At 41.2% G+C, this 13,003-nt stretch overlaps 1 protein-coding gene across 1 annotated transcript in view; it reads right to left on the bottom strand.

The window, feature by feature from the left end:
- The window catches only part of NT5E (5'-nucleotidase ecto), a 109,299-nt gene extending 96,761 nt beyond the window's left edge, over positions 1-12,538 (bottom strand). Inside the window, exon 1 of the mRNA XM_063443063.1 lies at positions 12,152-12,538. Within this exon, the coding sequence (XP_063299133.1) occupies positions 12,152-12,475 (324 nt within the window). The 5' untranslated portion in view covers positions 12,476-12,538. The remainder of the gene's footprint in view (positions 1-12,151) is intronic.
- Between the last annotated feature and the right edge of the window lie 465 nt (positions 12,539-13,003).

The following is a 13,003-nucleotide window of genomic DNA, read 5'->3' as shown; positions in this document are numbered from 1 at the left end:
TGTTTTTAATAAAACTAGGCAAATCCGTCAGCAAAGTAGCTGTTTAGTAGATAAGTCAGTTCGCTGGATTTCTATTTTTACTGTACTTATTGGCCCCCAGCAGCACCCCATTTAAGCATGTTTAGGTGAGTGCAGCCAGCCCCTTGTTCAGCCCCTTGTTTTCATACAATGTTTTTTTAATTTTTTCCACGTAGTCCATTTTCATATATAAGATATGTTTTTTCCAACCAGGTTGTTAATTTTACTAATGAACCTAAACACTTTGCTGAATTAGTTTGGATTTACTGAAACTGCAGTGAAGGGATGGGCAAGGGCTGTAGTGGGTGCAAGGGATTGGTAGGAAGGGCTGCCATCATAAACTTTGGGAGCCCAGGACACAGCTCACGGTCTGGGCCCCCGGGACCTGCCACCTAGTCTGCCCACAGCATCCATCCTAAGTCAGCCCACAAGGATGCAGTGTGTGTGTGTGTACTGAACGTAGTGTGTAAAATAAGGGCTACATTCTGTAAAAAATAAATAAAAAAAATATTATATTAGTCCATGTTGTTTTATTACTAACCCCCCCTCTTACATGTGGCCAGGGAGGAGATAGATTGCAATTCCTGGGGGTCCAGTGGCATGGTGTAAAATAACCCCGGCAACCTCTACACTGCAGAGGGGGCCAAACACACTCCATCTTAACTTTCCAGCTGTCTAACTTTTGGTAGCCTTGCCTGCTTGTTCCTCAGAGCATTTCCATGGTAAGCTGCGGCAGCATTCTGACAGCCGCAACACTTGTGAAACTTAGACAGAAGATTAACTGGACAATTAAGATGGAGTGTGCTGGGCCCCTTCTGCAATGTACAGGTAGACACGGGTGCACACACACACACACACACACACACATATATATAATATTGATTAGTAACTGCCTCTACAAAGGTATTTGTGCCTCTCATACACAGATGTACAGATGCAACTAGTCAGTTTTTCGCACTTTGCTAATTTGCATATTATATTTTTACAAATCATTGAATTTTTTTTTTGTTTTACCAACAGAGGGCAATGAAGAATCATAAACAGCCTAAAGAATCCCCTAAAGAAACAAGGATATTGGGAAACGCAGTCCAAATGGCCTCTGTGTACCTGCCTTCCTAAAACAAAACCCCATTCCAGGACAGACCCCATAGTCTGTGGGAAGGAGGCTGACCTTTGGTCCTCTCTAAGTACAAAGGTAAAGGAGGATTCCGTTACAAGTCATCTAATGTTTACACTTCCTTTATTGCACAGTCTGTTTAAAGGGACGCTATAGTAACCAGAACAACTACAGCTTATTGTATTTGTTATCGTGAGTAAAATTACCTTCCAGCATTTTCATGCTCATCGAAATACATTGATTCAATGCATCTGTATGAGGAGGTGCTGATTGGTCAAAACTGTTTGGCCCTGCACCCATCCTGCCTTCTTGCCGATTTCAGCCAATCCAATGCTATGGGAAAGCATTGAATTGGCTCAAATCGGAAAGTCTGATGATGTTATCAAGGAGGCGGATCGGGGTGGGGCCAGCAGCTGCGGACACGGGCAGCGCTGGAAATAAGGTGAGTTTTAACATTTTCTAAGGGGGCAAGCCACCTAAATGGTGGGGTTTCACTATAGGGTCAGGAATACATGTTTGTGTTCCTGACCCAATAGTGATCCTAATTTTAAGTTAGAATCTCTTATCTCCTGCACGGTTAATATTTTGCTAGAGCTTGCAGGAGCCTCTTGTCTGATTAAAGTTCAATTTAAAGAGCAGGAGATAAAAACTTTTAAATATCTAATTGAAAATGAAGCCATTTTTTTCACCATGCCGGCTGTGTCAGTCACAGCCAGGGGAGGTGTAGCTAGGTCTACATTGACAGAAACAAAAGTGTTTTAACTGCTACATGGCAGAGAATTGAGCAGTGAGACTTCAGAGGCATGCTCTACTCAGGGCCGCCATCAGGGGGTGACAACCATGACTGTTGTCACGGGCCCCGGCGGCCCTGGGGGGCCCGGCGGCCCTGGGGGGCCCGGACTGCTCTGGCAGTCCCGGGCCCCACTTTCCCTCTCTGCACACATAGATAGCGAATATCGCTATGTGTGCAGCCGCGGGCCCCCGGCTCCCTGTTACCGCAGGAGGGCCCAGCACACTGCCTCTTCTCCTCTCTTCTCTCTTCTAATAACTCTCGCGAGACCCGGTTGCCATGGCAACGCTCCGCGGGTCTAGCGAGAGTTATAGGAAGAGAGAAGAGAGGAGAACTGGCAGTGTGCTGGGCCCCCTCTGCGGTAACAGGGAGCCGGGGGGGGGGGCCCACCGGACCACCAGGGATGGAATCTCCCCCCTCCCTGGACCAGGTAAGCAGGGAGGGGGGAATAACATTTAATGAAATGTATTTTTATTTGTGTGAAAATGCCCCTTCCTCCCCTTCTGTCTGCTTTGGACTAATACTCTCATTATGCTAAGCCAGAACAACCTGCAATGTATTATTTGGCCAGGGTTGCCATATGGACTGCATAAAAATCAATAATACTCTGCAGGGAAGTGATGGCTTAACCTCCAGAATTCCTGATCATTTGAACTACACTTCACATAATGCTCTGCCAGCCATTAAAGGGTGTACGGACTACAACATCAGGAGTGCCAGAGGGTTAAGCCATCACTGAAGAAGAGAACACTTTCTGATATAAATAGCCTTCCCAACTGTAGGAGGACACTCAAAGGGTTAAATTATGTGTCTTGTGATGAAACAGTCAAAAATTTATTTTGCTTGTACATCACAGACTCTTGTATTTTGTTATGCTACAGAACATATACATTTTACTCCCCCCCCCCAGATTGCACATTTACACACACACACACACACACACTACATACACTGACACAACACACACACACTGCATACACCAACACAACACACACTGCATACACCAACACAACACACACTGCATACACCAACACAACACACACTGCATACACTAACACAACACACTCTGCATACACTAACACCACACACTCTGCATACACTGACACAACACACACTGCATACACTAACACAACACACACTGCATACACTAACACAACACACACTGCATACACTAACACAACACACACTGCATACACTAACACAACACACACTGCATACACTAACACAACACACACTGCATACACTGACACAACACACACTGCATACACTGACACAACACACACTGCATACACTAACACAACACAAACTGCATACACTAACACACTCTCCATATACTAACACAACACACTGCATACACCAACACAACACACACTGCATACACTAACAACACGCACTCTGCATACACTAACACAACACACACTGCATACACTAACACAACACACACTGCATACACTAACACAACACACACTGCATACACTAACACAACACACACTGCATACACTAACACAACACACACTGCATACACTAACACAACACACACTGCATACACTAACACAACACACACTGCATACACTGACACAACACACACTGCATACACTGACACAACACACACTGCATACACTGACACAACACACACTGCATACACTGACACAACACACACTGCATACACTAACACAACACACACTCTCCATATACTAACACAACACACTGCATACACCAACACAACACACACTGCATACATGAATACACTAATACAATACACACACTGCATTCACTAATACAACATGCACTCTGCATACACTACACACTAACACACTTACTGCATCCACTATACTGACATTCGCTACACATTAACACACTCTGCATTCACTACACTAACACACACTCTGTATCCGCTACACACTAACACACTCTCTGCATTCACTACACATTAACACTCTGCATCCGCTACACACTAACACACTCTCTGCATTCACTACACATTAACACTCTGCATTCACTACACTAACACACACTCTGCATCCGCTACACACTAACACACTCTCTGCATTCACTACACATTAACACTCTGCATTCACTACACTAACACACACTCTGCATCCGCTACACACTAACACACTCTGCATTCACTACACATTAACACACTCTGCATTCACTACACTAACACACTCTGCATTCACTACACATTAACACACTCTCTGCATTCACTACACATTAACACACTCTCTGCATTCACTACACATTAACACACTCTCTGCATTCACTACACATTAACACACACCCTGCATTCACTACAAATTTACACACACACACTACATTCATTACACTGACACACTCTGCATTTATTACACCCTAACACACACTCTGCATTTATTACACACTAACACACACTATGCATTCACTAAACTATGCACACACTCTGGATTCACTATACTGACACACACACTCTGCATTAACTGTACACACAGCATCCACTACAAACATCCTGTATTCACAGTACACACACTACATCCACCACAAATTGAAACACTCTGCATTCACTATACACAGACACTGCGTCTAATACACACACTACAGACACTGCATCCACTAAACACATTTAATCTAGTACATACAAACACTACATCCACTACATCACTGTACACACACTATATCCACTACTCAAACACACTCTGCGTTCACTATACACACTGCATCCGCTACACAAACACACACTCTGCATTCACTGCACAAACAGTATCTAATACACACAAACACTACATCCATTACACACATTCTAATTCACTTCCACTATACACACACCACATTCAGTCCTGCATCATTGTCAGCGGACTAGGTAGGGCGTGGGTGGGCCCGGGAGGGAGCGGACGGGGGGGGGGGGGGGGGGGGGGGGGCAGACTTTGTGCTTTGTCAGGGGCCCCAAAATTTCTGATGGCAGCCCTGGCTCTACTGCTTCATTAAGCTAAAGTTGTTTTGGTGACTATAGTGTCCCTTTAAGGCTACGTAAGAACCCTACATTTAATCAAATGCCTGAATATTTAATGGTCATATGGAATAACTTCCTATCCAAATGTTTAGTGGAGCTGGTGGGACATCTGGTTTAATATAAAGAGGAAAAGATTCAGAATATAATTTTTCTTCTCAATGCTTATAAAAATATGCCCCACAACACCCCTCACCTTGATAATAGTGAGGGGTGCAATAAACTAAAATCTGAAAAAATAAAAAAAAATTAATACTTAACATTAGAAGTCTCATTTTTTTTTCTTCTGTATTCTTTTTTTAACCCCAAAATAGACTTTAATCTCCCTTATTTACTAATACTAAGTAGTTTTTACTTGGTATTAGTAAAGTAAGCTGAAAAAACTAAATTAAGAAAATCCTCTCCTAAAGTGCAATAGGTTAATTTGTGGTTTATTATTTATAGCCTCTATCTTTGATAGATTGTAGTATTCTATTGTTTCTGTATTGTATGTTCTTGATTGTATAATTAAGTCATTTGATTATTTAACATTAAGGTGTGCATCCACATGTCACACAAGGCAAAAGTAACATATTAGTAACAGCAAAAACTTTGTTGCAATGTAAGTAATTAAAAAAAAAAGATACTCCTGTATTGGTAACAAAGATTAGGTTGTGAACATAAAATAACTGTATTTTTCAAGTTTATTTTGCTCTACCTTTTTACAATGGTGTTTGCTTAATTTCATGCTGTGGAAAATCAGTAATTAAAAAGCCGAACAAATGAGAATTATTTTTGTCTTTTAGAATTCTGACATAGAGCAGCTTTTTAGTTATCATTCCGTACTATGCCAGTTTCATGCTGTGGATTATTAACAGCAAATAAATCAAACAAATTAGGAAAAAAAATGTTCCCTTTTGGTAATTTAGACATAAATTAGCCCCCCTTGGATGCTGTTCATCCTGTATAAGAAGTAATCAATCGAGAGTAAGAGAAGCTGTAATGTAACTCTTATTTCCTTTATCCCCACATTTAGGAAACAGTCTATATATATAGATCTGCTTATTGTAGTGAGGGAATGAATGAAAATTCATTGTATGTTTCTCTACAAAAGCACACACCTGTTAAGTATATGCACCTTAAGTCATTTCTTAGCAAATTCCTAGTTCCAAACTGGTATGTGGGAACATTTGTCAGTGACAGTGGATTGGCATTGGGATTGTTGGTCTCGATTATTTACTTGGAAACATTGATACTGGTTTAATTTTTTTTATTTTGAACAGGGGCTCCATGTGGTTTCTTTTGGTAAAGTACTGATGACAAAGTTGGGTGGGTATAGAAAATCCTTACTTGTTTAATGTTTTAACAGAGCAATTATTTAGCTAACATTCCCATATGGCTTCATAAGCTCTCAGTATGTTCAACTAATGAAGATGATGTAATGTTGATGATTAACCATTTAATTTCCAATCTCTCTGCTAAGGAACAAGATTATATACATAGAATTTAAGTATAAAAGCGCTAAATGTATGGCTCTCTGACCACAAAATGAGGAAAAAGGAAAAATATATACAGAGTTCCTAATATGCCTCAAAAAGTATATCACATGTTGATCACTGCAACACGTCCTGAGGAAGCTTCGGCGAAACACGTAGACGACGCAGTGACGCACGCCACGCACGCTTGTGACGTAGAGACGCAAAAGGGGCGGAGCACCCGGGAAGCTCGGAGAACCTTCACTGACGCCCAGGACTACCTAAGCGGTCTGCTTTCACCTAAATATCCGTAGAGGAAAGAGGAGAAGCCGGCTGTCAGCTAACATCATACCTGGGCTCAGGCAATCACAAAGCGTTTGTGAGTAGCAGCTGGGACTGCATAAACTCACTTGCTTTTATCTTGTAAGAGGCTTACAGTTCATTCATTTTTTTATTTGTTTATTTCTTCATTTCTATTTGTATAGTTTGATTTATGTATTTTATTTGAGATTGAATTATATCAATTCTCTTCAGTGCTAGGAGTGTTTTATGTCTAGTTAATAAAATTGTGTAATTATTTGAAACTGTGCTTCACTATTATATGCACTTTATTTTTTCCATATATTCATCTGAGCTGAAGCCATTTAAAGGACCATATGGGAATATAGATCTGACTTTGCGCTCCACCTTTATAAGTATTTAAGATTATATACATGGTTTTGTACTTGGATTTATTTAAGTGCAAGCTTTCTTTTGATACTTTTAAATTTCTACTGTGAAACTACAGGACCAGCACCAGAAATCGGATTCCACATTATGGATATAAAGTAAGTAACTATTTCATATATGCCTGATAATCTCCACTACTCTGGGATGCAGCTTAGTGTAAAACATTTTATTTTTCGTTTTATTGTATACAGTTGGAACAGTAACACTCTTCTAAGGTAGGGATCCTCCATACTTCAATCAATGACAAGATACCTGTCTTTTCCCGCTCCTGAACCGCTTTACCACTGATGTTATAGCAGCCTTAATCTATATGTTTTGACTTATCAAAAAGGCTTTTTTTTTTTTATAGTCCAAGTCTGCTGTGCAAGTGCCATCAGACTGGTAACCCTGGCTTGGTCGGCTCTATTCTAAAGCAATTGATTTGAATCTTAGTGATAAGCTCACATTATTATAGTGTATTTTATCACCTTAAAGTTGTTGCAGTACTAGGAATTTTACCATTTTCTTTGAGGCTTATCACTGCAAGCAACATTGTCTCAAACAGAATCTCTACTCTCCAGGAGGGTTAATGTTGCAACGGTGCCTGAAATGGTGACTTACAGGGACATCCCAGATACCAATATGACTTTAATCCATTTGATAGATTTTGGCCTCATATACTGTATTTTTTTGCATGCTGAAATCTTTACAGTTTTTGCACAAAATAAAAACATGTTTAGTAGAATGCTGGGCCATAAGCCTGCCTCTTTAGACACACCCTCTCATTCCAAAAATACTTGCTTATCAAAAGGAACAGTACTCCCCAACAGCACTGAGATGATTTTAATTCACAACCTGGCTGCAGACAGTCAGAGAAACTATAAACAGGTAGTAATATCGTTACTATATGCCTCCCTGGGGGTCCTTTCCTTCTGGTGCAAGTTGCTTTGTATTTCAGATCATTCATTGTGGTCAGTGGCTGAGCTGTATTTTTTGATAATTACATCTTTTTCTGGAGTGAGGGCTGATGAGACCGCTTATGGTGCAACATTATGCAAAACATTTATTTTATGCAAAAACTATAAAGATTTGGGCATACAAAAGATGTGTCCCTTTAAGTTGTACAGTTGCTTTTGATACCTTTTGGACACCACACAAGTATTTGCTCAATTTACACTGGGCTGGAAGTTACCCCTATTTTTCAATGCATTACATAGAAGCTGGTAGTGGCCATATGTGGCGACTGACAACATGCACCGTGTATTTTTAAATATTTTTTTTCTTTCTAAAAGTGGGGTCTTGCATCTAAAACCAATATGGAATACACAGTGTTCCTTTAAGAACTATACTCTGTACACTATTCAGATACCACTTGCTGTAACAGTGTTTCTGGGGATAGTCATTCGAAACATATTCTGCGGCTATTTGAAATGGATTGCCTTTCAACCAGAATCTGTCACCGTTATTCTGTAAACATTTCATCTTAACAATATCAGATTCTAGAATACCCCCATTCTATAACAGTGATGGCAAATCTTGAGCTTAAGTGTACAAACTGCAAATCAAAACTAACTTATTTATCTCAAATTACCACCAACACTGCAATTAAATGTGAAAACAGAGGTCAGGCTATATGTGGCAAGTGTGATGAGTGTTTATTTTAACTGAATACATAAAATAAAATGAAAAAAATAAAAATGTTTTTCCCACTCTTCTGCTTATCATTTTTTGGAAGAAAAGGGCCTTGGTGAGCCAATAGGGGTAAGTAATTCCTTTGAAGTCTAGTAGGGTTAATAATACATTTCTGGTGATCCAGTAGTCTAAATCAGTGGTCCCCAATACAGTCCTCATGAGCCACCAACAGTCTAAGATGCATGCATTGTCCTGTTTTATTCAAATGGGGATACTGACAAAACCTAGACTTTGGTAGTCCACGAGGACTGGGTTGGGGACCACTGGTCTAAAATATTCTCCAGTTACAGAGTGGATGAATTGGTTCTCCACCTGGTGCAGTTCATATTAAATCGTTCCTTCAAGATGGTACTGAGTGAGTAGAACTGTACTCTGACTCCCCAGGGACAATGAGGGAGCAATTAATAAAGTCTGCGTCAGAAACAGGGTGCAGCCAGGGCCGGACTGGCCCACAAGGATACCGGGAAATTTCCCGGTGGGCCGTCGGCACATGTGGGTGTCCTGCGACCGCATGGAGAGCTTGTATGGCGGCCGCTGGGGGAGCAGGCTGTTCTGTCTCTGCTCCCCCTCCCTCTCGTGCAGCTTAATGAGACCGGGGCCGGAATATGATGTCATATTCCGGCCCTGGTCTATTTCTAGCGCGTGAGGGAGGGGAAGCAGAGACAGAACAGCCTGTTCCCCCAGCGGCCGCCAGAAGAGCTTCCCCTGCGGCCGCCATCCAAGCTCTCCATGCGGCCGCAGGACACCTATCAGTCTGCCCACCCACGCACACAAGTAGCAACAAGTGTCTGTGTCATGCTGTGTGTGTGTGTCATGCTGTGTGTGTGTGTCATGCTGTGTGTGTGTGTCATGCTGTGTGTGTGTGTATGTCTGTGTCATGGTGTGTGTGTCTGTCTGTCTGTGTCATGGGTGTGTGTCTGTGTCATGTGTGTGTGTCTGTGTCATGTGTGTGTGTCTGTGTCATGTGTGTGTGTCTGTGTCATGTGTGTGTGTCTGTGTCATGTGTGTGTGTGTGTCTGTGTCATGTGTGTCTGTCTGTGTCATGTGTGTGTGTCTGTGTCATGTGTGTGTGTCTGTGTCATGTGTGTGTGTCTGTGTCACGGTGTGTGTGTGTGTCTGTGTCACGGTGTGTGTGTGTGTGTGTCATGTGTGTGTGTCTGTGTCATGTGTGTGTGTCTGTGTCACGGTGTGTGTGTCATGTGTGTGTGTCTGTGTCATGTGTGTGTGTCTGTGTCATGTGTGTGTGTCTGTGTCATGTGTGTGTGTGTCTGTCTGTGTCACGGTGTGTGTGTGTCTGTCTGTGTCACGGTGTGTGTGTGTCTGTCTGTGTCACGGTGTGTGTGTGTCTGTCTGTGTCACGGTGTGTGTGTGTCTGTCTGTGTCACGGTGTGTGTGTGTCTGTCTGTGTCACGGTGTGTGTGTGTCTGTCTGTGTCATGGTGTGTGTGTCTGTGTGTGTGTCATGGTGTGTCTGTCATGGTGTGTGTGTGTCTGTCGTGGGGTGTGTGTGTGTCTGTCGTGGGGTGTGTGTGTGTCTGTCGTGGGGTGTGTGTGTGTCTGTCGTGGGGTGTGTGTGCGTCTGTCGTGGGGTGTGTGTGCGTCTGTCGTGGTGTGTGTGTGCGTCTGTCGTGGTGTGCGTGTGCGTCTGTCGTGGTGTGCGTGTGCGTCTGTCGTGGTGTGTGTGTGCGTCTGTCGTGGTGTGTGTGTGCGTCTGTCGTGGTGTGTGTGTGTCAGTCGTGGTGTGTGTGTGTCAGTCGTGGTGTGTGTGTGTCAGTCGTGGTGTCTGTGTGTCAGTCGTGGTGTCTGTGTGTGTTTTTAAAAATAGTGTTTTACTCACCTTTTTTTTTTCCCAACGTCGTGCTGGTCTCTGCCTCTATGACTGAGATCATCATGCTTGATGATCTCAGCCAATCCGCACTGACCGTCTGAGTGTCTGTCACTAGAGGTGTCACTAGGAAGCAATGTAAACACTGCCTTTTCTCTGAAAATTCTGTGTTTACATTCAAAAGCCTGCAGGCTATAGACACCATCACCACTACATTAAGCTGTGTGTGTGTGTGCGCCTGCTAGTGAGTGAGCTTGCTTGCATGTGTGTGTGTGCGCCTGCTAGTGAGTAAGCTTGCGTTTTTATGTCAATGAGCTTATGTATATTAGTGAAATTGTTTGTCTATGAGGCTGTGTATCAATGAGCTTGTGTGTATCAGTGAGATTGTCTGTGTCTGCATGTGAGTATGCTTACTGTATAATTACATGTTTTACTCTGAAAGGACCAATATTTTATATTAGAAAAAGCAATATATATATATATACTCAATCATCTGGGGTGGCAAGACATAGCCTTACATATTGCATGGGGGGGTTAACAGGGTTAATTTATTAAAGTGCCAGGATTGTAACTTGCACTTTTTGTAAAATGTTAACAAAACAAAAAAATACACACACTTCACACAAGCTATTATAAGAGTGATAAACAATTTGGTACAGGAATATCTAATTTTACAGTGCTATGCTAATGCAACATTTTTCTATAAAATGTTCCCACAATGAATATCCACTTTAAGGTTAGCAATACCTACAAACATTTAAAAATAAATTTTATATATATATATATATATATATATATATATATATATATATATATTTAGGTTTTACTTTGTTTTTGTACATTAGTATTGCACACTTAACATACTTATATGCATGTATGAGAGTGTGAACATGTTTTAAATGATTTTATATGTACTAACAAATAGTAGAGCATTCTGTGTTTGCAGCAGTGGTCTAGATTAGAAGATAGAACCTTACCGCCATGTTGGCAAAACTAAACTTGTTTTCTAACCTAACTCCGAGCTCACAGAGCAAGGCTGTGACTGTAACTTTGACTGAACTCGAGAGATCATAATTCTCACCAGCTGTGACAAAGGTTAAATGAGATAATATGTGGCTGAATTTTAATTGCATATTGAAGTAAAACAGGTGAAATATATAAATACAGAGGAGTAGTTTAATAATTGGCTTCTTCTAAAAACATTCATAGCACAGCAGCACGGTTGTAAAAAATGCAGCAAAGGAGAGCAGTTAATACCATACATGTAGATGTATATGTAGAAAGAACACTTGTGGGTTATGTTTGGATTGAATTACGTGCAATACTCAAGATATACGAAGATAAATTATGCTTCTGCAACAGGACTGCAGGAATTTATCTTAGTCGGGAGCAGAATAATTAATTCCACATCACTACTGAATTAATGCAGATTTTTTTTTATATTAATCCTCTTGAATTTCTAAAGTGAAATAATAAACACATGGACAATGACAATATGTAAAAAAAGAAAATAAAAAAGAAAAAAATCTTACACAGCAATGAAAAGAACAGTCACATTTGCTTACCATAGCATCATAGTGCAAGTAGTTCATAAAATAAGCTGCCTCTTCTCCTTTGAAGTAATTAAACCATATAGTCCCCTGGTACTGGTCTCCTGCGTCCAGTAATAAGACATGTTCGTGGCTATTCCTGATCTCCTGAATTTTGGTGAATCTCCTGGCCACCCCAGCATAGCACTCAGGTGGATTGCCACACTTGCCTGAGTCCCTATTTGTTTGCTCGACCCTGGCATGCACATCATTAGTGTGCAGGAGTGTGACCTGGAAAGATGCAGCCAAGGTGCAGGGTAAGCTGCAGAGAAGGGCATGCAACAAGAGCTGCATCTTCATGGCAGCAGTGTGAGCAGCACAGCTATCCTGTGAATGTTTCTCACAATGCTACAATATAACATTTCTTACTCCAGAGAAAAGGAGGATCATGTGGCCTTCCAGGGGAGGAGTAAATGTCATTTACAAAGTTACTTTCTGCAGAAAACTCTTGTGGGTGTGATTTCCTAAACTGCAAGGAATATCTAACTCAGGAGGTTGAAATAGTGTGTTCTTTGTTCAGGACAAGTTTTATTGTTTTCATGTTTTATTCAAGACTAGATCTTCCATATTAAACAGGAAAGCAAGTTTGCTTAAATATGCCATTTTTGCATATTTACAATTAGGGATCTCCTTTACAAAATAAGAAAATGAATATTCACTGGGGTGGGAGGGGGGGGGGGGGCAATTACAAAATATTAGAGGAGTAATAGGTAGATGAGGACTCTGCTATAAAACAAGTTTCAAGGTTGGCAAAAAATATTTAGGATTTAAATGAGTAAAACTACGTTTTCGGGTTAAAGGGACACTATAGTCACCTGAACAACTTTA

The sequence above is a fragment of the Pelobates fuscus genome, chromosome 2 (genome assembly GCF_036172605.1).
Source record: "Pelobates fuscus isolate aPelFus1 chromosome 2, aPelFus1.pri, whole genome shotgun sequence".
NCBI classification, from domain to species: domain Eukaryota; kingdom Metazoa; phylum Chordata; class Amphibia; order Anura; family Pelobatidae; genus Pelobates; species Pelobates fuscus.
Note: the sequence above shows the minus strand (reverse complement) of the source record. Positions and strands in the feature narration are given on the sequence as shown.